Below are 27,524 nucleotides of genomic sequence, written 5' to 3' on the forward strand. Positions count from 1 at the left end.
AAGCTCAAGAAATGCCCTCCCTCATTTTCTTTTGGCAATATTATTTTTACTTATCTTTCTTGGAAATTACAAGCATGGATAGTTGAGTTATAGATAACACATTAAAATTAATTACACTAAACATGAAGCAGAAAAGAGAATAGACGGAGCTGTGTTGGAATCTATTTCTGAAACGCTCATTTCAGAAAATGCAAAGAAAGGTTAACATCATGGGTGAAAGAGGAGAATGAAAGTAAAACCAAAGGGGATAAAGTATTAGTAACCTGAACGTTTTTTTCATGTCACAAATACTCTTCCTTTTCTTATTTCACATACTTGGTAGATACATTAATTTATTCACACAGACACAAGCTACAAATATACTACAGAAAAGAAAACAGGCTTTTTTAAACATCCACTTGTTTTGTTCTGTAAGTGCATTATAAGTGACCTTACACACATATAAACATTAAATAGAGGAGAGCATGAAAAACAGTATTAAATATTATTTGACTGTTTAAAACAATTCCACATAGCTTTCAATAAACTCATCTTTTTCACTTAAAGACACATGAGTAAAAACTATAGTTCTTAATCTCGTCTTAGTATTTTCTAAAGCATTTTCTGGCATTTTCTGGGTATATAAAAGTACCTGTAGAATATGTGAATTGCAGGAACTTCATGCAGACTGATCTTTCTTTGCTTTTGAAAACTAATTGGTAACAACAACAAAAAAAATCAATCCATCTTTTTATGTGTTTACTATGCTGGTTTAAGATTATTTCTATACTTTTGTGTTATTATGAACCCAACTACATGGGTTCAAAACACAGTCTTTGAAAAATAAAAGTTTTAATCCCCAAAGGTACAAAAGAAATTTGTAATATTCATTTGATCACCCTAAACAATATTAGACTTAATGAACAGTTTCTTTCTAACGAGCCAATTTTTATTAGCATTTTTGTATTGAGTATTTTATAGTTCTATTTTTCATTGAAATGATCTATTCATCATGGGCCATGTGTTTCAAACTCTGTTAAGTGATGGACTCCTGTATCTATATCATATCTTCATCCCCTTGGACGTTGCAAGAAAACAGGCATGCAGAAACACAAAATTATCAGTTACTTTTTCTGAATAGTTTTATAATCAAAATTTGATGATTTAACAGTTTTTCATAGAACACCCAAGAAAAAAATAAACCAGAATCTTAGTCATCCTAGCATTTTCTCTGATCTAACCAGACCACAATTACACTATTTATCACACACAAATAATTAATATTTGAAGTAATTCTTGCATTCTTGTACCTTAAATACAGGGGGTCAAAGAAGCTATTAGGGTAATTTAAGAAACTCATAAACTTTAAGCTTTCAATAAGCCACAACTAAATAAAAAATTCTCCTAACTATACTTCTCTGGTAATAGTTTAATAGGATTAAGCAAAGAACAGCAGTTTATTGAAAGAAAAAGGCAAAAGAAGAAAGCCCTGACTCATCAGTCTTGTCTCAGAATTTCTACCACACTAGAGGATACAAAACTGGTGACTTTTATACTAAGGTTTTTTTCCTCTCTAGATATTTTCCAGGACCTAGCTGCAAATACTTTTGTCACTTAAATGGAAACATATATCCTTTCTACACAGCAATTCTCTACATGATCATGGAAAACAGTGTTAATAAATCTAGTTCCCTTGACAAATACTGGCAAGGAAATAGGATAAAAAATTCTTGGTGGAAATTCACGAAGTTATTTTAAAATGAAAGTTGGATTTTTACATCCAACAATAATCTTTACAAAAGCTTTTTATATTATAAATTATTCCCTCGATTAATTTTTTGAGTGCACATATAGAAGCAAAACAAAGAGGCCCAATATCTTTAAGACAGTAAGAAATAACTATAATGATCTACATATGACGACATGAGAAGAAACTGCCACCTTCTGTGATTTTGCAAGAGAAAGACTATGCTTTGAAAAACAATATGCAATGACAACACTAAGTTTCCATAAAAAGATGATGACTGATGGTACAGAACTGTGTGGGAAAAACATCGGGCTAAAAACTCCCAGCAATGCTTCTTTTGGATGCTTATATGAGTCACTTGACAGAGCAGTTTTGGATTTTAAAAAAGGGGTATAAAATAATTTAATAAAGATTTCAGAATTGTGTGGTTGGGGATATGACCTCCTATTGTAAATGCTAGACACTGTTGATGATAAAGCTATACAATATAATCATGAATACACACACACACACCCACACCTTCCAGCCATATGAAAAAAGCCAATGTGCTGTCATTAAAGTTATAAGAAAAGATATTTGTGGCTTGGAGTTAAATTCCTGCAAAAGTGCTGTACACCACACAGCTCAGACCAAAATGAAGATAATGTGCACCAGAAAACTGATACATGATCAAAAGAGGGCTTTGGTAACAAAAAGCAAGTAAAGGGATCCTTCTAACAAGGAACAAGAAGTCCAACAGGGCATGGTTAAGTGTCTGGGGGACCAATTTGGTAGGAAGGCCTAGCATTAAAGCTGTTTTTCAGAACCTTGTAAAAGGTTCCTCAGGGTTTTTTTCTCCCATTTTTGCACCCCTTAAAAACAAATATAGTGTATTTTATTGTTATTGTTGTGATGCAGGAAAGATAACTGAGTAAAAATGCCCTAAGTACATGTGGGTCCTCCTCCATCTCAAAGCTTAAATACTTTGGTGTTTATGTAATTGAGAAGTTCAAGAAATGTCCACATATACGTCATGTTTCAAGGTTCTATTTCTTGACGTGAGTGGTGGCTACACAAGCGTGTCTACTCCTGTAGGTGCTTTATGTATCAATAAAAGTCTTAAAAAATGGGTGTGGGTAGTTTAAGGGCAAATATTTGTCACGTATTAACATTAGTGTTGGTGAGATATAATTAAGTTCTATGCTACTTAGAGCACCCTAAAATAAAATATAAGACAACTGGAAAGAGAATAAAAATCTGTCCAACTTTTGCTAACTCAAGACACAGGTATGAGGAAGAATGGATCAATAACATAACCCCAGAACTTCATGTATGAGAAAGTTGAGGACTGTACTGAGAGAAAAAAGGTGATGGAGAACAAAGAGGTATCCAAAAATCCTCTTTCCCAACTACCACTGAATTCTGCCCACTTCCTTCATTCCCTCACAATGTCCACCCTTACCCCTCCCCACCACTTAGTCTCCAGGTATCAACACTGGCCGCCCCTCACCTGCAGAAGCCCATGAGATACCTCAGTCTTCCTTGATTCCAGGCTCCCACTCCATCACCTGTGACCTTGATTTCCCGCCTACTCTTGAAGTGTCTTGTACTTACTGATCAAGTCCTCAAAGACAATCTAACACCAAATCTCTCTACTCTGATGCTAGGAGGGAATTGGGGGTAAGTTCCCAATTAAGTTCCTAGAAATGAGATTCATATTTCTGAACACACTGGAATTTTCAATATATTCTCAAGGTATAGTACCATAAAAAATTGTAGTTGAGTTCTCTACTTCTCATTTGTTATGGGAGAGGGTTGAGGGGGAGAGCTTTTCTGGTATGCCTTACAACTTTGACCAACTTTTACAAAAGTCAATGGAAAAAAAGGATCTGTACCTAAAACTATCCTTCTGAAACACACCAATTTTATTCTTGAGTGCTCTATTCAAAACACTTTAGTCAATGGTAGAGAAATACAGAAATCTTTTAGCTATATTAATTTAGAATATTACTTAGCTTTAACTTTGCTGTTTTGCTCCAGGTAGAGCTGCTTAAAATGTGAAATAATCAAATGCACACATTATAGTGCTAAAAGTTTCTGTGCATGTATCACTTTGAATCAATTTTACATAAAATAAGTTTTTAAACAGTGTAAGAGTGTCATACAAGCTAAGATCTTTAAAAGGAAAAGCTGCTGACAGAAAGTAGAACTAGTACTTAACACATACCACTGTGCACAACTACAGTTCTGTATATAAAATGATATTAACAATTTCTAGTTAAGCCTACATCAATTAGAAGTTACACATAAAAACAAAAACAAATTCTTGATAAAATTACTAAATTACTTTCTTTGATTTTGGGGAAATTTTGTTGTGAGGTCAAGAAAAATACTGTTTACGGATATTTCCTAACTTCAAATAGCTACGTATGCTGCTTCTAACATCTTCAAGAGGACGTGGTTTAGGTGGTGGGGAAGGGGAACATGGAAGGGTTTTTACCTTTAACTTTGAATATTCCATTGAAAGATTTTCTTAATGTTTTTAATGTTTGAGAGAGAATGAGTGAGCACAAGCAGGGGAGGGGCAGCGAGAGAGGGAGACAGAGGATCCGAAGTAGGCTCTGCAACTGACAGCACACATCATGAGACCATGACGGGAGCCAGAGTCGGATGCTCAACCAACTGAGCCACCCAGGCACCCCTAGCTTTAATTATTTCCCTATTGTTTGAATTCTTCTTGTTTCCAAAGAGTATGTACTTTTAGTAATTAGTGAAAACACTTAATCGGAGTTGTGAGAGTTGGGAGGACACAAACACAACAAAAGTGTATTATTAAAAACATTTTCAGGATGAAACATACCACACGCTCTTCTATAATGAAACAATTTATGTAAGAATAGATTTATTTAAAATGTATTCAGGTTTTCTGCTAAAATCACAGTCAAGGACAAAACTTTATGCTGGGCAGGGAAAAGCAGAAGAGTGAAAACTTTTGGGGTGGCAGGGCCAGGGGAGGTGTGGCTGTAATTTCTCTGCAATCTCTAGTGCATCTCAAAACCATTCCTTAGATCCTTTTCTGCTTTTCAAGTATCTTACATCAGCAGCTCTCCAGTCTCTGTCTCCAGACCAGCAGTATCAGCAAACCTGTTCAACTGCACACTCAACAGGCCCCACTCCAGACCTACTGCATCAGAAACTCTGGGAAGGGGGTGGGGGGCAGGGTGGGGTGGGGTGAGGGACAACAATCTGTGCTTTAACAGCAGAGTTGATTCTGAGTTTGAGAAGCACCATGTGCAAGTACATTGGACAACGTAACACATTCTTATAGTTACTTCAGTTTCACAACACAAACTCAGTAATTATCACTTGATTTATACACTCCTGGATTGCTTCAGGCTAATTTCATATGCAAAGTATTAAATACTAAAAAATAGAAATCTGAGGGAAGAGGAAGGACAGCACAAACATGAAATACATAATGCTCAAGACAAAATTTTTAAGATATATTTGTGGTTCAGGTCCCTGTTAAAAGATCAAGCATGGGCACTTAATATATGCCCAACATTCTGCAGAGCACTACACAAGTAGAAATTTAGCTAATAAAGAAAAACATGACATAGTTTCCATGGCTTGAGTTACCATCTATCTACACTAAAGGTTCTCAGTCAAGGCTACTAATGTCTCCTGGGGGCTCTTTCATCTTATTCTTCCTCACTTACCTGTCTCCCAAAATCATGGCCCAAATGGTTGATGTTACTGTTAAGAAAGTATCATATACTTCCGGTGTACGAGACAGATGGAAGGTTACAAATTACTGACCTTTACCAGACAGATCTCTCCTAATCTTCTACTTGCAGGATATTTCCACTTGGGAGACCAGATATGAACCTCAAATTCAATGTACCTAAAATTGACCTCATTATTCTGTCCCTGCCCATATCCCCACTCCTTTTCCTTCCTTTGCTCAGTAAATTTAACACAAAGATAGCCAAGCCAAAAACTACCATCTTTGACATACCCATCGCTTACCACCCCATAGCCAATCACCAAGGCAGTTCATCTTACTTCCAAAGTAGCTCCAGAACCCATCCATCCTGTTTGCCACTATCCTGGCCCAGGCCTCTAGTGCCTCTCCTCTGGATTGGTGATTCATATTCCTGCCCCATTAACCCTGCGTCTCGTCTTGTTGCTCCTTCCAGAAAGAACGTATTCTCTAAACAGTAAATCTGGTTATGTCACTCCACTGTTTAAAATCCTTCCATGGCTTCCTGCTGCCTTAAGGAAAAACGTGAAATTACATCCTTCATCATCTGATCTCTCTCTCCAGCTGTAAATCTCACATCACCACTCACAACTCTGGCTATACTGAATACAGTTAGTTGATGAAACGCAGGATTCTTTCTTTCTTCACCTCCTATGATATGATGTAACCTTTAACTATTATTAAACTTTCTTCGTTTCTATTTACCCTTCACGATCCAGTCGCAACGTCACTTCTCTCATAAAGCTATCTCTCACCTCCACTTATGTTATATCCAACAGTACCCTGCAAGTACAATACTTACCATCCTGTACAGAAACCATGTGTCTCCTCTAGATTTCAAGCTTTACCAAGAAGACAAACCATGCCTATGTCATTCACAATTAGCACCAGGCAGCAGTATAGCATGAAATTAAAAGCATGGGCTCTGGAATCAGACAGACCTAAAATGTGTCAAAAGCAATGAGAGTTTGGACCGTTTCTTAAACTCAATCTCCCTAGGTTTCCTTACCTATAAAATGTATAACTACTTTACAAGGATTATAAGTGATATGTGAAGTATTTGTTAGCATAGTGTTGGTACACAGAAATATTAGCTATTATTATTACTTCATATGGCAACTATCAAGGGAGATGTATGCTGAATGAATACAATATTCACAAATTATTAAAAACATGTATTTATTAATGCTAAGCTCATATAACTCCTTATATTTCCAAGTAAAGTTTATATTCTATAAGGAGGCTTTAGTTTAATTCATGTCCACGGCACCGAAGTTTTCTTACAGCTAATATTAGGTTGAATTATAGAGCAGAATGTTCAAAGAGAATCACCTGTGCCTCACTTTCAGGAACAATTTGTTTGTTAAGTCGAATCTGCTCCAAACCAGGGCTCTCTAAAGAATTTGGGGAAGTGTTACCAATCGGGGCAGTTACATTATACCTTGCTGACTGATAAAAGCTGTAGTATTCAAGTCTGTTCTCCCCTGAGTTTTCTGGTGCCTTTACTTTTTGTTTAACTTGAACAACTTTGTAGATCAAAAAAATGATTAAAACACAAGCTAAGATGAAAAATGCTAGCAAAATGTCAAAAGCCTCATTCAACTTTTCAATTTCTTGTGCACAAATAAGAGATGTTCTCCCTGACACAGAAGCAGCATCAATCGGTAAAGCACTGTTTTTTTCCGAGTTCAAGTTAACAGAAGTAGTAAGCTGTATTTGCACAGGCAGCACTGCAGTAGCCTCTAATGGATTACCAAAGGTATTCTCTTGAAAGAATCTACTGGCAGGAGAAGTACGACTTCGTTCCCAGAGAGTAACACTCTCGGTATTTTCCAAATGTTTCTCATTTGTGGTTATTTTATGCCAGGCCATCATTAACGTTGTAGTCTTGTGATGAATATGAAGAGATTTTACAGCCCAAGCTCTGGATACATTTGTCGAAGATGTAACACAATTTGTAAACTCAGTCCATTTAATGGAGTGCAGTGCTCTGCCGCGCAGGGATAGGGGATTCTGACACGAGATGTTCAGCGTAATGGCTGAAGACGCTAGCCAGTCCCGAAGGCCCAAGAGTTTGCAGTTACATTCCCAAGGATTAGAATTTGCCTGCAGATGAGTCAGTGAAGACAATGGCTTAAGGACCCTTGGATGTAAGTCTGTAAGATTATTAAATGACAGATTAAGGATCTTCAGAGACGCTCCCATGTTTTCAAAAGTATCATTATCAATACTGATTATTCTGTTTCTATCCAACTTCAGGTAAATTAAATTCTTTAACAAGCTAAATGTGTCGGAATTTAAATTTTCTAAATTATTATGACTTAAGATCAAATGTTTAAGATTATTAATTCCACTAAACCCATCCCTAGTAACATTTTTAATTCTTGAATTTTTCAGGAGGAGATACTCCAAGTTGACAAGTCCTTTAAATGCAAAGGGCTGTATGGCTTCAATGTGGTTATGAGACAAAGAAAGTCTTTTAAGGCTTTTAAGTACTTCAAAAGCATTTGATGGTACTCTTGTTAAATTATTACCTCCTAGATACAAACAATCCAGGTTTCCAAGATGCTGAAAGCCTAAGTTTGATATCCTCAAAATTTTATTGTTTGATAAATCAAGTATCCGAAGAGCAATCAGACCAACAAAGGTACCACGCCCCAGGACAGTGATGCGATTCCTTTGCAGATTTAAGTACTGAACTGAAACTAAGTCATTAAATACTCCTCTTGGAACAAAAGATATTTGATTAGACTGTAAATATAAATTACGAAGACTGGAAAGTCCCTCAAATATTCCAGGATCCAAGCGTTTCATAAAATTATTATTTAGATATAGAAAATATAGATGCCTCAAATGAACAAAGGCTTTTGGATATACATACACAATGCCAGAGTTATCCAAATACAATGCTACAAGAGAATGAAGTCCTGTTAAATCACTCTCATTTACATGAGATACATTGTTTCCACTCAGGTACAGAAAAACTGTACTTTCAGGAAAATTCTTAGGAATACTTGAAAGGCCTAAGTTACGGCAGTTAATCTGTCTCCCAGTGCAGAGCTGGCAAATGGACGAACATCCAAGAATCTCTTTATGGAATAATAATACAAGATAACAGGTAACAAGTAGAATAAGTCGTAGGCAAGGCAGAGAAAAATGTAATCCACACATAGCCCTGTTCTTGGTTTTTCTGTTCATATCAGAATTGGCTATAAAAAAAGAAGGTAAAACTTTAAATCATCAAAAAGTTCTCCAAATCAAAGTTTTACAATACTAAAAAGTCTGTATCTCGCTTATTTTTATTAACATCAGCCAATAATACTAGGTATCATAAATCCTACTATGGTGATAGCATAAAATAATGAGTTTGGAGTGGGTTCTAGAATTAATACCTCCAGGCCATTAACCCACTACTTGACAAAATGGTAATTCAAATTGAACGAACTGCAAAATGTTTGCTAAGCCAATTTAGAATATTATAATTAACAATAACAAAAATAACAAATGATGACGTAAGGATAATGGTCTTTGAAAAGAATTTGTCCCTTTTCAAATTAAGGTAATATCAATTAAATAACATTATAATTTACGAAAATACAAATTCATTACAAAACAACAAAACTACAGCTTTTCACAAAATCAAATTACTTTTCGTTTCAGCTAAAAGTTCATATTTAAATAAATAATCTTACCAAGAACAGGAAATTCATATTATTGACACCCGGCTGATTCAAGTAAAGGTTTGCTTTCTAAATCTGAAGAGCGACATTTCTAAGCTCCATCTCTTTCTGTGGCACTGCTGACCTCCCCCCACTCCACTTTTTTTTTTTTTAAGTCACAGTTTGCTCAGGAAACACCACTCTTCACATGGGTTCCTCCAGAGTCAGCGAGTAAAACAAGTTACCATGGATACAGGAAACTGAGAGACAGGAAGTAATTTTATCTATGTTTCAAAGGTATTGTTGAAAGAAAATCTCAGGAACTTATTTTTTTCAGAAACCATTAATTTGAGATTTACTAATGCACATACCTAAACATCTTAGAATTTAAAAAATGTTTTTTAAAAGGATATCTGAAAATTGTAAATATTCAAAATGAGCAAACTTCAGGCATCAGCAACAGATAGCTACTGAGTAGGAAAAGTGAGTTAAGATGTAAACCGACTAACATAATTTTGGTGAATTTAGCATAAAATATTTACATTGTTTTAAATACATATTACAGACTTCAACTTTTATTCCTTTAAAAAAAAAACAGGTAGCAAAAACAATTAAGCAATTTAGAATGGTGAACACAAATGTCCTTACACTAACCTCTGTGCTCTTCCTTTTTAATTTTTCAGAGATTTCTGGGTATAAAGAATACTGAATACCACCAACTAGCATCTTAATTTATTAAGGTATATGCCTTGCATTGAAAAATGATATAAAGTTGCATACCAAATTACTGGCAAAGATTACCTGTGGCAAGAAAAGTTGGGGAAAGTAAAAGAAGCCGTTTAATGACTTTTCAACTACACACACACACACACACACACACACACACACACACACACACACACCCACCCACCCCTGAAATAGTGTGAATCTTTTACAGTAAAAATCTATGTATACTGTAATATTTTAAGGTAATGATTTAAAGAGTTAACTATAGAAGCACCTCGGTGGCTCAGTCAGTTCAGTGTACGACTTCAGCTCAGGTCATGATCTTGCTGTTTGTGAGTTGGAGCCCTGGGTCCGGCTCTGTGCTGACAGCTTACAGCCTGAAGCCTGCTTCAGATTTTGTTTCCCTCTCTCTCTGCCCATCCCCGGTTTGCACTCTGTCTCTTTCTTTCTCTCTCTGTCTCTCAAAAATAAATAAACATTCAAAAAAATTAAATATAAAGAATTAAGTATAAATTGTTTATATTATTTCTTTAGTCATTAATTTTCCATAAAGCTCGTTGTTTAGATTTTCTAATTCTGTCATTAATATTACCAATGCTCTGACAATACAGTTCAAAAATCAGTAGTAATAGTAATAGTAGTAGTAGTAAAAAGAAGGCATAAATAACTCCCTTTTGATACTAGACCATTTTTCAGATCAAGACAATTACTTCATATAATAATATGAATTATTTCCATATTAAATATATACCTAATAGTGTGGATAGATAGATAGATAGATAGATAGATAGATAGATAGATAGTATATACTATAATAGGGAATATAAATATATACTATAATAGGGAAAGACAGGATAAAATAGGCAGAGAGGGAAAGGTTAGGACCTGAGGTCCCTGGGTGGGGAAAAACACATATTTTGGAACAATGCTGGGAGCGGTTTACCACAGCAAACCCCTAAGGGTATAAGGTCCCTCTTAAGAATATAACCTGGTCCCCTCAGGTTCCCCTCAGAAATTTGACAATAAAAATACCTAGCTAAACCATAAAACTTACGTTATACATGGGACAATATGACCAGTCTAACTCCTTACACAATGGAGCCGAGCCAATCAGGAACGGACATCCCAGCGCCTAGAGTTATCCAGCTAGCACGGACAGAATCTGAGAATGAACGAGGTGGAAGAAAAAGGGGTGCTGACCAGAACCTTATAAAACAAGGATCCTTGCCTGTAGATGTGGGTTATTCACCTTTGAATGTCCCCTCCCTGTAGAGAGAACTTTCCTATTATTCTTCCTTTCTGAGCTTATACTCTAATAAACTTTTGCCTGCTGCTCATCTTGTGTCCACCTCTTCATTCTTTGAAGTGACAAAACAACGGACGCCGGGGATTGAAGTAAAAAATCCTGTAACAATACTGGGTAACAGATTTTTTCTCAAAATGATTTACATTTCTCACAACTATCTTTTGTGGCTGGCTATTGTTATTGCTATTGAGTGGATAAAGCAATTAGAAAACCACCACCAAAAATTCCAAATGACAGAGAGATGACACGAATTAGAGGTAAAGATGGAATAAGAGCTAGATTTCTCAAGTCTGCTTCGTGTTTAGTATTTTCCAAAACACACAAAGTACAATGAGGTACATCTATCTCATGGAGTTTTCAATTGCGTCATACAACTTAAAGAGTTAGGATGGGATTCAGGATACCCTACTGCACAATACAGCACCCTGACATACTGAATATTCTAAACTGAAGGAGTATGAGAAAAAGGGAGAAGCAAGAAGGACTCTCTGTGACCTTCCCTACACCCAGTCACACCCCATTATCATCTGTCCTTCACTCTTGGATGAGGTCATGAAAACTTCATGTGAGAGGTGCCCTCCACTATGGTGGGAGAAAAGGAGCATCCTTATCTCCAAAGACAAAGAGAACTGTGAGAAGAATCCAAACAAACAGGCCTTGCAAAATTTCCAGTTTGCTACACTTACTTCATACCCGGTGCCCTATCATTATCTTTCCACAACTTTCCACTCTGCATCAAATCTAGCATAAAAACACATAGGTTTAACAAATCCCTCGGGATCTTCATTTCCTTTTGAAGGCTTCCGTGTCATGAAAAACTTAAATTTGTATGCTTTTCTCCTGTTATCTTGTCTTTGTCAGTTTAATTTTCAAATGCAGCCACAGAGTATGAGACAATGGAGGAAAACTTTTTCCTCTCCTACAGTGTGGAAGAAGTCAGAGAAATGGTCCACCAACAACAAAGAAAAATTTAGAGGAAAAATTACAAGGTAATAAGATCAGAACATTAATTAATTTTTGTCCTCCATTCCAGAAATATCCAAAGCAGACAAAACTATTTATTCTTATTAGGTCTTAGAAATAAAATGCAAATTACACACTAAATAAAAGTGACAAAATAAAATACATTTTGTATTTCTCATATTGCACAAACTGAGGTAAACTTAAAGTGACTACAACCAACAATAACTCTAAACAATACATCATAGGTCTCAGGATGATATCCAGCAAAAATCTAATATCCAGAAAAACAAAGTTTAGCCTTTCTGTTCATAGGGGCTGCAGCTGTTAGAAACAAGTGATCACACCTACAGAAGAACACAGAAATCAAAACCTCACAAAAGGGTGATAGAGTAACAGAATTCAGAGACCTCCTCATCTTACTTGGTATTGAGCACATCACTAATTAATGGCAAAACTGGCCACTAAATTTTTAGATTAGAACTCAACTTTCCCAGCTTCCCACTGCACTTATTGGAAGGTATATTTCCCCCTGCTTTAATTAGTATTATTTCACAGCCAATTTACATTGTTAAGGTAATTTAAAATCTTCTCATGAGCTGTCAATCCTCTGGTGAAATCTTCATATCATCCCCAAGGGATAATAATCCTCCCCAATTTGAACTGCGACATTTGATTTTGCTCTAGAATAATACATCAAAATGGGTCCTCATATTCCTTTTCTGATTCCTAGTGATTTTCATTAGAACTATTGCTGAACAGGACACTCAGCCTCCTAAAAGGGCTTCCTCCTTTTTCCCCCAGGAAATTGACTCAATGAATGATTTTTCCTCTCACACCTCTTGTAGAACCTTCATTAATACTGCCTTCAAATAACCTCCTACTTCAGGTATCAGTACAAATCTATTTTCTTTTCCATTTAGAAATTCCATTACAAGAAGGCATAAATAAAAGAACAATTATTCTATTACCATCTTTTCAATATATAACCACCTATGTTATGTAGCTACTGATCTTACAGATCTTAAAAGTTCTGGTCTTATAGATCGTATAGATCTTAAAAGTTACTGCTTTGGTGACAGATTAAATGAGGATGCTGAGAGGTAATGTTATCAAACATAATTTCCAAGTTTCTGACATGAGTAACTGGGTGTTCAGAAGTGTCCAATATTGAGCAGAGCACAGTGAACTGGTTACATTATCCCCATCAAATATATCCAATTCAGTAAATTACTGAAAGCCCACTAATGTGTCAAACATTGTGCTAGATTATAAGGGTACTGAAGATAAACATCTGGCCCCTGATCTGAAGGAGCTCAAAGGGGTCCTATAAGACAATGAATGTTCAGTTGACATACTCATTACAATAATACCATGTAGGCTATTCTGTAAGCAAGTACCCTATGTCTGGTGTTAAGCAGAGGAAAAAACAAAAAAACAGTAACAACAAAAACGTGTACACCATTATCATCACCATAGGCAGAATTGATTTACTGAGTATATACCACTTCCTAGGCATTGGTCTAAGTATTTTACATGTATTAGGTCACTTAACACACAAAACAATCCAACAGTTTAGCTCTATTTTATAGATTAGGATAGAAATGTGTTAAATACCTTGTTCAAGGTCACACAGTGAATCCAAAAGCCAGGATTCACATCCACCCAGTGTGGTCCCAGGGCCTGGACCTTAAGCCTTTCACTGTATGTTCTCACTCAACACATGGGCCTAACCTCCAAAAAGCCCAGGAGGTGAGATATGTAAAATGCAAGCATAGAAGCAGAGCAAGCGCTACACAACAATGAATGTATGATTCAGTAAAAACATTTCAAGAAGGCAGAAATCACCTGTAGGCAGAGAAAGTGGAAGGAGTTTCACAAATAAAAAAAATGGAAGACAAATAAAAAATGTCAAAGGATGGCAAAGATTTCAGGTAAAGCAACCAAACTGGAGCCCTTTTACCACCTATAATTCTACCCTCTTTCTCTAGTTTCCCTTCAACCTATAGCCTCTACTCTAAACCTTTTTCCATGACTTGTAATAAATATGGGGGTTTAAGGGCTCCATCACCAGTGAGTGCTAACTGAAGTAGCACATGCTGCTGTCTGGCTGCACATTCAACGATTATTGTAAATGTCTGGCAAATACAAACTGAGGATCAACTCTATACAACTACTGCATAAAGATGGGCCAATGAAAGCTTCTTCCTGGGCTGAAAGCCTGCCAATTTCTGAAAGGTGAAATGGAGGCAACAGCAATGACGAATGAACAAGAAAAATGAAGAGTGTCGGCAGGCATCACATGGAAACAATATGAATGGGAGAAAGCCTCACAGTAAATGATGGACAGCTTCAGGAAAGCCTAAATTGCTACCTTCACACACTTGGTCAAAGTGACTGATAGTAATAAAATTAGTATTAGCAGTATTAATAGATAAGATTAGAGCAATGATTGAAAGACTAATATTTCACCACTTACCATTTAACACTCCTATGCCTTCAACATTTTAATGGGCATGGTATATACAATGTCCAATTTAGCCTCCAAATAACCCAGAGCTGCTGGTTAGTACTACTGCCTCACAGGAGACATGAAAAAAATTAAGAACCAGAAAGCGAAAACGGGTCCGATGTCACATCAACAGTAGGTGGAGCAAACACCTAACCCAAATTTAGCTTTCCTCTCCATCACACCATGTCTTTTTCTCTCTGAAACTGCTGTATGGAGTGAAAGCACTTCAAGGAAAGAATCTGCCAAAGTACAATGCTCCTCAAGCGACAGAGGTATACTGGCTGCACAAGAAACACCAGGAAGTACACAGGACTCGTGACTGTACTCCTTTTGTCCCCTTGCTGGAGCTAGCTGCTCTGGGACAATTATTTTCCTTTACGGCTTCAGCCACTTTGAGGGCCACTTTGAGGGCGTGCACCCAATAGCTCATTCTCATTCACTAACTTCTCTTAATCTCATTCTAAAACAGTTTGAGATCCTGCACCTTTAGAGTCCTCTTATTTGACTATAGTTTGGTCTCTTGTGCGAGATGTTTAAAATAAGTTTACTGCTATACAATGGTTGCTGATCAGTTAAGAGTATTGAGTGTGAGATGAGGGCCACCTTATGAAACCGGTTTGTCAGAAACCTTTAATTTGTAGACAGGGCACTGGTCCTAGATACAGAAGATATGGAGAGTGTAGTCCCATATTCACAAGCATTCAAGAGCTTTCCCTAGTAGTTAGGACAGGAGACAGAAGACACAAAGAGTCATTCTAAGGTGCAAGGGTACACTGACCAGTATGCCCACCAGCATCCTCAAGGTGTAGTGGCACCTATCACCACTGCACAGCAGGGTGCTCCAGCACATAATCAGAATTTTAAAAATACTGCTGAATGTTTGTTTTATCAGTACCACAGGCTTTATATCAGTAAAGGAAGGTGGGGGCATTTTAGTTCTGCTACGTTTTAAGAGTAAAGTGATTTTTACTGGAAACAAAAACCAAAATGGACTATTTCCATTCAAATTCTAAGGTAAGGGGACAAAAACACTTCAAAATACTTTACAAAGGGTTGACATTTTGGGGGTAAGAAAGGAGGGACAAAGGGATTTCGAAGCACTGACAGAAAAACAAATTCACGTTCAGCTTTAAAAAAGAAGTTTTTAAAAGGATTATAACCCTTCAACAATAACAACAAAATCAGCAAGCCCAGGAATAAGTCATTTACCTCTTTTTTTCTCAAAACTGCTTTGTATACAGATAAAGGCAGTGAACCTGTGAGTATGGCATCCATCGTTCATCTTCCTAAACCACCTTGTCTACATCCTCCAACTTCTGCTAGATTACAGCTAACAAAATTCAGTTTATGAATATTAATCAGCTCAAAAGTAAATATCTTATTCAATTTATGTCTGCAAAGAAGACCAGCCTATAAATTCACAGCAAGACCCAAAAAAATACATATGCACAGCCTAGTCGAATGACAAAATCATTAAAAGCTGCATCACAGAGGGGTTTTCCCAGATGAAATGAAATGATCATAACCAGTCATTACTACAAACTATACTGGATTGCATACAAAGGAAAACATTCATAAGCCAAAGATTATTTTTTGAAAAGCCAAGGGTATATATCCCATTTGTAAACCATATAGTCAAAGGGAAGACAGGGAGTAGAACCTCACCAGGCAAGGTCCTGAAATTCCCAAGTAATCTTACACATGTTTTATTTTCCTTATCTAACAATGAGAGAGAAGTAAAGAGTCACCATTCAATACATCCTATAACGATTGCTCATTTTATGTTCGACTCTGACAATATAAAATTTCTAAACAACTTTCCCAGTGACACCTTACTGCCCTTTGCACAAACTTCTATATATTGAGATAATACACACTACATTAGAAATCAGTTCAAGCAAATCTTGACGAAAAAATTAATAATAAGAGCAACCATCACTCGCACACACACACAAAATGAAAACCCTACACTTTAAGTTCCACAAGGGTAAGGACTGCATCTGTTTTGCTCCTCACGGTAATCTCACCATCTAGCATTGCAGAGATGTTCAGTTAAATTTCATGGAAAGGGAGGGAGAATGATCATTCAACTCTAAGGGGTAGAGTTATCACTAAGGGTGCTTTCAGCCACTCCCACTCTAAACTTAGTAGAATATGCACACCTGAAATACCACGACTTGATCATCTTATCAATTTCACACAAAAAGTAGAGGAAAAGTATGTTTCCCATCAGTCTTCTCAAATTGGCCTCTCTTATCTGGACTGTAGAGTTTGATACAGAAACTTACACAGCTTTTCTGTCGCAACAGAGACAATGTAACTTTAATTGGTAACTTGACTTCCCATAATAGCTCAACCTACTATCAGGAACCCATTTATAAAATCAGACCTATACAATGTATAGGAATCTGGTGTTTTAATTACCTATCACTCAAAATAAATACATAAATAAATAAGTAAAATTACCCATCAGTCTAATCCAGCCCAATAGAATGAGCAATCCACTAGCAACTGAGATTTTGATTAATCAACTTTAGAAACAATCAATCTTGAAGACTCTCATCTTTTTGAAATTGACACAGATAATTAGTATAAACAAACATGTCCACTAATAGCTTTTCATTTCAAAATTAACTAGCATTACAATGAAAACAATTAACGATGCACAAAGATTTTCAGCATTTATTTAATGTTTGTTAAATGGCTTAGAATTTAATTATACTCTTTGTATATCATATGCATATTTTAATTGTAGCAGTACAGAACAGTATAAATTATCTTATTCATTATATAAACTGGTTTTCAGAGAGACTCACTTTTCCCAAGTGTTAGAATGAAACCTTAATTCCAAATCCCACAATCTCACACTACCTCTTTTCTGAATTTATAAAAACATATTTAATGCTCAAATGACTAATTTAAATGTGAAATATACATCCTTTTCAAAGTAAATACATCTAGATTCATTTTATACTCTTGGAAAGGGTATTGACAGGCAGATAACAAAATTCATATATACAATTAATTTAACACATTAAAATATTCCTAAGTAGTTCCATTCAAAGAACCCCTAATTTGCAACAACACAACAAATCTACAAATCTACAAACTTTCCTTTTTAAGTCTGCTAAATTAGGTGTGCTAACAGGGCAAAAGTGAAGAATGATCTATCTACCTCAAATAGTACTTTATACAGTGACCAAAAAGTATGCTACACTTCCTACCAGGACTGACAAACTGAGAAATCAAATTGGCTCAATTTTTCAGGCACAAACATTCTTTGGAAGTTCAGAAAAATGTATTTAGTTGGGAGAAAAAATGGCCCATGACTGTAGTCTAAGTATTACATTCATTCTTCATTCATTCAATAAACTTACTGTGTACCCCCTAAGGTGTTAAGCGTGGTGTTAAGAACAAAAGTTGATTAATACTCAGTGTATTAATCATGGGTTATTTTCTGTATGCTGATGGTTTGACGGATGCGATCTTGATGACCCTAGAAAGGATGCCCCTCCCAGGGCTAGCCAATTCCTAGAGATAGTAAATGACTGCCTTCCGACATACATTCCATATGCAAACCATCTGATCCAGAGCCCATACTCCACTACTTCTTTCATCAGGCTCTTACACTTAGAGCCACTATCCCCCTGCTCTAATCACCAAAGGGCCAGGTAACACACAAGTGGCAAAAGTGCCTATACCCTAGAGCCTACTGAAATTATTTAAACTAGCCCAGCCTAAACTTCCCATCCTAAACCTCCTCGCCCTCGCTTTCCCATTCCTTCCCATGGAAACCACAAGAAAGGTTCATGCCCACATTGTCCCCCGACTCCCTGTGCCTCCAGACCAACCTGGTGCTTCCCTGTGGTTCTGTGTGGTGTGGAGGGCATCCTCCCCTTGGGAACTGCTAAAGACAAACCATCTTTCAATGGCCATTTCCCCTGATCTGATGGCCTCGCCATATCCAAATAAAAATAAAACCTGCACTTTACTTAAAGCACTCAGGACCTACTAACGATGCACTCATATTTAGTAATGTCTCCTGAACCAATAAATGACTGAATAAGCAAAGCATGAATGCTGGCAACAAACAGGCAAGCAAACACTAGATCGCAATTTCAAGACCTGAATCCTAGCATTTTCAGCATGTGACAAGTTGGGCAGGAGTGAAATGGATTTTTAAAAAATCCCCACATGACAATTAGTAGCTTATCTTTAACAGTATTGTTTAGCAATACTGTTAGATGGAAACTATTAACTGCATGATACATTGCAGAGAAGAAAAGTGAACGGTACCTTGCAGGCCTGTCTTTCTAGGATGTATGTTCTACTCTCCACCCAGCTCTGTCCCTAATACCCTCACCGCCCTTGCTCTAAGGCCTTGAGCTGGGGGGATGACAGAATCAAGACTGCAAAAGAATACAGGCTTCCTTATGGGAGTGATGAAAATGTTCTAAAACCAACTATGGTGATGGTTGCAAGACTCCATGAAAAATTCTAAAAACGACCGAGTTGTACCCTTTATGTGGGTGAATTGTATGGTCTATGGATTACATGTCAATAAAGTTGTTACACCCCCCCCCCACACACACACGTTTCTAAGACATTTTTCTTGGGAAAGACAAAAAATTGAGAACTGATTTTCACTATAGAAAAGCTACTGAGATCTTAGGCCAACGATTTGCAAATAAAAGAAAATACTATAAAATATTTAAAAAAATATATGACCTGGAAGTAAAAAAGAAAAACACATCCTATTTTAAGGGATGAAAATAAAATTCTATAAAGTTAAATACTCATTTAGAAATGGTCAGTTTAAGCCAAGTATAACTCAGGTGAAGCAACATGTCTACAACTTAAAAACTGTAAACTGCCTTTAATTTAAATATGTTTAAACTATACCAAAATAGTACTCTTTGGAAACTGTTACCTTGATTCAACTAGTCTAACGTTTTAAAAGTCGTAAAATGACTTATCTTAGAAACCGTATTAAAGTTTTCTTAAATAATAATTAATGTTCAAGTGTAGATATTATATATACTATTTTTGAGATAAATGAGAATTATGGAGAGGTATCAAGTATCAAATCTAAGCAGATTTAGTAAATCTGATACTCAGAGGAGTATATTATAAAGGCAATTTCTCCCGGAAAGCAAGCTATCATACCTAAAAACCACGCAGCTTTGCCAATCTCTTTAATTATTCAACTAGCTTATGTTAAATATTGGTGACTTCGTTAAATCTAAAAATAAAGGTCAAAATTCTTGCAATACTTGCTCTCAAAGAACACTTACATCTGAAATGCTTAGAATCGCATTATAAAAATGTGTCTTTGAAGGTGGAAGATGAATTGCTATTTTAGAGAAGACAGTCAAAGTGAAGTTTGATTACTCTCATCTCCAAGTAGTAGTTTTGTTTAATCTATGACTTTGGAAGAAATTTTTTTGGAAAATATTAAAGGAAATATATGTAAACAATGTTATGGTCATATAAAAATGAAATGAAGAAAATACTGCTTCCTCTACATATAAATATGACCCTAAGAAAGGCAGGATATTCAAACCTGGAATTATTCCAGCTAAAGAAAGGAAGAGGGAAACAAAAATGACTCAAGACAAGTGCACTGCATAAGTTTAAAAAAAAAAAAAAAGATTGCACTATGTTAAGAAGGTGATCAAGACAATAGAACAAGAATTTACACAGCAGATATCCTTAGGCTGGGGATAAGGCAGAGTACTATAAAACATCATCAAGCAGAAAGTAACATTCCTTAGAACATATGTCACTGATACACATTTTAAAAATGAATTAATGAACAGGATATCAGACACTCAATAGACCTGAAAATGTACTTAATTAAAAATGAGTGCACGTACACAAAGAGACTTAGGCTTCTTGAACTCTTTCCTGCAGTAAATGGATGAATAGGTGAGAAAAGAAGAGAGAAAGAAAGGAAAGAAATAAGAACAGCTAACCTCATCTATCCAAATAGTCTGACCTTACATATATAAACTCATTTAATCTTTACAATACTCTCACTAGGAACGTATCTGCAATTTAAAAACAAGGAAATGTAGGCACAGGTAAGTCAAGTAAGATGGTCATGGTCATCAGCAAGTCACTACTAGCAATGAGATTTCAATGTAGTTCCGAAGTCTATAGTTTTTACCAAATTTCTCAACCAGAACTAGATTAGGGTAAAGGAGAGTTTAACAATTTCCCAAATGGTCATTCTTGAAAGCAGTGATTCTAAACTGGAGGTGAGAGGTTCACTGGTATCTTTCTGCATTTAACGTGTTATCTCTAATTTACCCTCAAGAATTTCAGTACTTGGTTAGAGACAACTCTAACATGCTTTATTAACCTTCATATTTTTTCCATTCATTAATTTATTCAACAAATGTTTACAGTGTTGGCTACTGTCCAAGACGAGGTTCTTTAACACTTCCATGTTAAAGGCCTAAATACTCTCAAGTCACTGTTTCTCCAGTAAGAAAGGAAAACAGAAGTAGAAACACAGGTAGCTGGAATTTGGTCTTCAGAAATCAGTAAGATACCACTCAATTTCAGAGTGAGGAAATATGTTGGTCTTGTGCACGTCCACCTAAGAAAGAGCACCACTCTGTATTTAAAGGAACAAGTCCTGGCATCCAGTGGGGCCAGCTCAAAATATGCCTTATGTTATGCCACATGCCACACACAAGGAAAGTTAGTTTACATCTTCAAGTTATTTCTTTGCTCTATAAAAAGAAAATATTCATGCCTATACCTCAGGACTGTATTAAAAATTGAATGAGATGTAAATGTTAAACACGTGGCAATATATAAAGACATACAGCATTACAGTATGTGTTCAATAATTATCTATTGCTATGGTGTTAGGACAAAACAACTACCTGTGGGCTTATTTCAAACTACCATATCAGAAATAAACAACACCTGCTAAGTGGATTTATTTCAGTTCTTTACAGGATTTAGTTTATCCTAACTTATCATTAGGATACAAGTGTTCTTAAAGTTCCCTAAGACATAATGATCTAGTTTATTATTCTCACACAAAATCAATTTTAAGGCCTGCTTTACACCTTTAAAATTAAAAGTATAAAAAAAACAGGGGTGCCTGGGCATTTCAGTCAGTTAAGGGTCCAACTCTTGATTTCGGCCCAGGTCATAATCTCCCAGTTTGTGACTTTGAGCCCCGCATTGGGCGCATTGGCTGACAGTGTGGAACCTGCTTGGGATTCTCTCTCTCCCTCTCTCCCTCTTTCTCTGTCCCTCCCCTGCTGTGCTCTCCCTCCCTCTCTAAATAAAAAAATTTTCAAATTAATAAGAGAGAGAGAGAGAGAGAACGAAAGAACGAAAGAAAGAAAGAAAGAGGTAATGCCAAACTCCACAATGACAAGGGGTAAAAACAAAAAAAACTGATAGTGTTGTTTAACGTCCAAATCAAAGGATTTTATATTTGCTTTATGGAAATGAAAGTTTTAACAAAGTGTGTAAACTATAACAAAATGACTTTAGCTATGCAAAGAGAAAAAAGAAATTGCAAGCTTCTTTAGAGATAATGCACAATAAGTAACAACAAATTATGTAACATTCTTTTGAATTACCAGGAGGATACTTTATAAAGTGCTACTGACATAATTTTACACGTTGACCTTATACAAAAAAGAGGACCTAAAATAAGTAGTAAAATCTGATTATAAAAAAATGAAAATTCAGACAAAAGTGACATAAATTATGAAATGAACATGACCAAGTTGAAGTGAAGTGCCCACCACTCCCATTCACATCTTTTTTAGATCTAGACCAACACTTGTCCCATCACGGTCTACTAACAAAATTAGCACACATATATATATAATACAACACTGCCCAGCAACATGCAGCAATACCAACGGCCAAAGATAGTGCTAATATTTTGATGCTTTAAAGAAACAAAAGTATTAAAAAGCATTTCCTCACCTATTATCAGATGGCAGAAGAGAAAGCAAAGCCAAAGCTGAAAGTTTTCTTCTTTCAGGCTGCGTAATGTTGTCCATTCGATCAACCCACATTTCAATCATATTTCCCAAAAGCTGATCCATCTGAAAAAAAGAGCAGGAGGCATCTTAAAATAGATGAAATGCTATTTACTTGCGGAGCACTACTGTTAAAGGCTAAGACCTCACAAGGTGTGGTTAAAGTTCAATTCCAGCAAATGACAGAACTGAAATACAAGACTTTGGGGCAAGCCTGGAGCTGGAAAGGAATAATTTGAGCAAACCGGAAAAATGACTCTCATTAATCTTGAGAGCCAACTTATTCCGAGATCTAAATAGATTTAGATTTTAGTAATTTCATTTAATAAATCACCAATCCAATACACTCCTGGCACACTAAAAAAGTACACTCATTTTTCAAAATTGTCAACTTGTACTTAGGTTATAGTTATTCACTTGGGTGATTAGATGTTTAAATATTTAAAGCGTAATTTGCTGGACTGATTTGTCGCTACTTTTAGAGGAAAGGATAGGTTGTAACCTCAACCTGCAGTATTTCAAAGAAAAATAAATCAGTTTCCAGGACATTTATATGCTACATTAAAAATAATCAACATAATACAGAATTGCTAAGTGTGCTGGTTAAGTGTACCTTTCAACTCCGCCAGGCTAAGGTGTCCAATTGTCTGGTCAAATACTAGTCTAGATGTTACTGTCAAAGCAGTTTATAGATATGATTAACATGTACCAAGAGTTGACTTTAAAGAAAAGAGAGATTACCCTAGATAATGTGGATTGGGCCTCATTCAATCAGGGAATTTCCCCTTAAGAGCAAAACTTAAGGGTTCCCAGAAAAGAAGAAATCCTGCCTCAAGACTATAACCCAGAAATCCTATTTCAATTTTCAGCCTTTCCTAAAAAATTAGGACTCGCCAGCGCCTACAATCAAGTGAGCCAATTCCTTAGAATCACTCCCCCCCTGCCTCCTCCCCCTCCATTCTCTCATATTCTCTCTCATCCTTGTGTGTGTGATGTGTATACATGCACACACATCTCTCTCCACACAAAAGATTCTCTTTTTTCTGGAGAACGTTGACTCAAAGTGTTAGAACCTATCAAGGAAAACACAACCAACTGTACTGATCATAGTGACTGAAAGTCAATCTCAGGGTTTGCTTATAAACACTTGTCCACTTATAGTACTTTTGAAAAAATGCAATTACTATCAACATCTCTACTTCATGGATTTGGGGAATATAAAATCAACCTTAAGTTCCCACACTGTTCTTCTTATATGCCTCTACATGTTTTCCTAGAAATACTTCAACTTTGTACAAGTAATAAACAGTCAAGGAAACACATGTTCAAGACAATTACTTATATGAGTTCTGCTAACTGTGTGCTGCATCCTAGGATGCAATGAAGTCACAAAAGGCTTATAATTATTCAGAGACACAGAGAAATATCTGTCAGATACCACAAGAATTCTTCTTTATGATGACTTTCTATCTTTGGGAAGTACTACTCAGAAATCCAGGTAAAACAAAATGAAGTTGCAGGTGTCCAATCTGACTCCAAAGTTTGAGAATCTGAGTGGTGCCCAATAAGCATACATATTCCATTAGTAAGTAATTATGGCAATTTAAGAATGAAATATATTATTCTTTCTTTAGACTTATATATTGTTTTTCAGTTAACTACTAAATTATTAGGACTAAAGTACATATTAAGCTGCATGGAGCCAACCAGTTAATAAGAGAAACCATGAGATATTTTTATTTCTTCTGGCTTATGAGCACGTGAAAATATTATAGACACGCTAAGGGCGCCATGAACCATGACAATTTGGTAACTTCTGATATATATCACTTGTCTTCAAGTCACATTTAATTTGGAAACAAATGGTAGAGAGGCTCTCTAGACTTCCTACAATTAATACCTAGTAAGCAAGATTTAAAAAATAAACCATAACCATTGTAAAAGCAAATATCAAGTTAACATTGAAATGTAATGTATACAACTAAAACTACAATAAAGTATCTGGTTGGAATAAGGATGCAATCAGCAAAGACAGATGTCTCCATAGTCTATACATTTATTTCCTTGACTACAAAAATAATAACAGCACAAAACAGTGAATGTGTGGGGACTTAAATAAACAATTCGAACACAGGGGCTCAGCAAGCTTTTTCTGTAAAGGGACAGTTAGTAAATATTTAAGGCTTTGTGGGCCTTATTGTCTCAGTCATAAATATTCAACTCTCAACATTAGTCATAAACAATATGTAAAGAAATGCACATGGATGTATTCCTGTACAAAATTTTGGAAAACTTTCATGTGTCAGTAAACACTACTATTCTTTTTTCAACCATTAGGAAATATAAAGCCCATTCTTTTTCTTTGTTTATTTGTTTATTTTCAGAGAGAAAGAGAGACAGTGTAAGCAGGAGAAAGACAGAAAGGCAGAAAGAATCCCAAGCAGGCTCTGAGCTGTCAGCACAGAGCCTGACATGTGGCTCAATCCCACGAACTGTGAGATCATGACCTGAATCGAATCCAAGAGTTGGATGCTTAACCAACTAAGCCACCCAGTTCATAGACATCCCTATAAAAACCATCTTTAACTCATAGACTTTACAATAACAAGCAGCAGACTGAATCTGGGCCATAGGCCATACATAGTCTGCTGACCCTGTGAACACATGAATAGAGCCAAAACAAGGATGAAGCAAAAAAAGTGTGAGGTCAAAATTTAAGGAGCTTGCCTCACCCAAACCTGGCCCTGATGATAAATGCTTAGTTCCCAATACTATAGGAATACCTAAGAAAGACCCAACTAAAGCTTAGGAGACTAAGGCAAAGTTACCTAGAGGAGCTTAGTTGTTTTGTTTTTTTTTTTAAGTTTATTTATTTTGAGATAGAGAGAGAGTGTGAGCTGGGGTAGGGCAGAGAGAGAGAGAGAGAGACAGAAAGAGAGAGAGAGAAAATCCCAAGCAGGTTCCACAATGTTAACACAGACCTCAGCGTGGAGCTCAAACCCGTGAACTGTGAGATCAGAATCTAAGCTCAAACCAAGAGGTGAATGCTTAACCAAATGAACCACCCAGGAACCCCTAGAAGATTTTAGTTTTAAGGCAGAAGGAAACAAGATGAAGAATCAAGCTTAAGGAAGGTGAGAGACTGGGACGGGGTGTTTAAGGGAGAGGGAGTGAACAGCATGTAGGCAAGTACTCTGGAGCAAGAGGAAGGTAAGTGCTCTCAAGAAAGTGAAAAGTGATCTGCGCAGTGAATAGCTGATCATGAAGTTCCAAAATGAGGCTAAGGGATGAGGCTAAAGGAGTCAAGAACTAGATTATGGTAAGCTTTTGTAGGCAAACCTATCCTGGAAGCATATGGGCATTTTGTTTTCATAATGCAGTATTATCAATTAGTACTGAACATAGGCATTTGTTGGACTCCCCCATCCCCTAAATCCCACAATGAAAGTAAAGAAATATAAAAAGCAAAGGATTAATCCCATAGAGTCCAAGAGGAGAAACTACACTGGGTAAAGACAGCAACAGTGTTTTGAGGATGGCCGGTGCATGAAACAATCTTAAGTGACTGGGCAGAACAGCAAAGCCTGAAACCAAGCTGCCTGCCAAGGAAATAACAATAATGTAAGCAGATGTGGTCCTCAGAATCCTGCAATCATCATGCCTCAAAGAAGGCAGAGGTGACGCACAGAGCTCAAAACAGGAAAACTGGCTGAGAATCTGTATAAGAAACAATCAGAACCTTGTAGATCCCCTTTCCCACTCCTGAAATAATTCAGAGACACAAAATCTGAACAATTAAAATCAGAGAAGCTCCAACTCAAGAAACCAAGAACAGAGGAAGGCAAGGTGAGGTATAAATTAAAGTCAGAGAATTTAAATGAAAATCTAGATGCTGAATGGTGAAACATTCTCACCTGCAAAGCCCTTCCCCCACCCTGACTTCCACAACAGTTGTTCATACTAAAAGAGAGGCTATGCCTCAGGAGAAAAAAACAAACAAACAAACAAAAAAACCCATCTACAAATACTGTGACTTTCTAGTAAATTTCCCTAGACCACGCAATATCCCCAAAGTTCTAAGCTCTAAATTAGGTGATTAGTATAAAAAGTTTTCATCATTCATTCAATATAAACAAGTAACCCTGAGAGACTTCGCACAACAAATGCTTAGAAGAAAAAGTACTCTAATGGTGGCTTCTGCAATAAACCCAGCTCCTTTCCCAAAGATACGAAATCATTCTTAGTTTAACTTGGCCTACTCTACTATCTCATACTGTTCTCAAGTGTTGAGAAGAGACAACCTATCTCCAAAACCCTTGCTTGCTTCAAAGCTATCTGGATTTACTGGAATTCATTTGCCTAGCCCTAATTAATTCCTGCATGTATTTTTGATGTTCTTCAAAACTGTGCTTAGAGTCAAAAGCAGCCATCTGAACTGGAATACTATTTTATTCACTTCCATTCCCTTCGTCTCTACGCTCAAACATGATGGCTTGACATGTTTTTGTTGAATTCTTTGAGGAAAAACAAATGTCCTCTTCGTCATGAAAAATGAAAAGAGAAAAGAGAAGAAGTGTTCCATAAAAGGCTTACGCTCTAAATACCAGGAATGAAAGAAGTCTGAACCAATAATAACAGCTCTTTCCTCAATCTTTCACACTGTCAACGGGCTCCAACAGTCCCAGCAATAGCCACTGTTTGTGATTTCTCTTTAATATGAAATTTAACACCGTGGAGGTGGCCTTTTCTTCTCATCTATTTTTTTTAAATGATGATTATTTCAGATAACATGGAAACATAGATAGGAAATTACAGAAAATTTTCTGTATGACTTTTTTTTTTTCAACTTTTTTTTTTTTTTTTTTTTTTTTT

At 36.3% G+C, this 27,524-nt stretch overlaps 1 protein-coding gene across 4 annotated transcripts in view; it reads right to left on the reverse strand.

The window, feature by feature from the left end:
• Positions 1-27,524, reverse strand: part of IPO11 (importin 11) — a 193,646-nt gene that overhangs the window by 41,701 nt on the left and 124,421 nt on the right. For 3 of the 4 annotated variants that reach the window (XM_040452231.1, XM_040452225.1, XM_040452244.1), the window contains exon 27: positions 22,597-22,718. In XM_040452231.1, coding sequence (XP_040308165.1) covers positions 22,597-22,718 — 122 coding nt within the window. Of the gene's footprint in view, positions 1-7,487; positions 7,625-22,596; positions 22,719-27,524 lie in introns of those variants that run through there. The other variant, XM_040452242.1, reaches the window with a different exon arrangement.

This window comes from Herpailurus yagouaroundi, unplaced genomic scaffold (assembly GCF_014898765.1).
Source record: "Herpailurus yagouaroundi ecotype Mexico unplaced genomic scaffold, PumYag 29, whole genome shotgun sequence".
Classification (NCBI taxonomy): domain Eukaryota; kingdom Metazoa; phylum Chordata; class Mammalia; order Carnivora; family Felidae; genus Herpailurus; species Herpailurus yagouaroundi.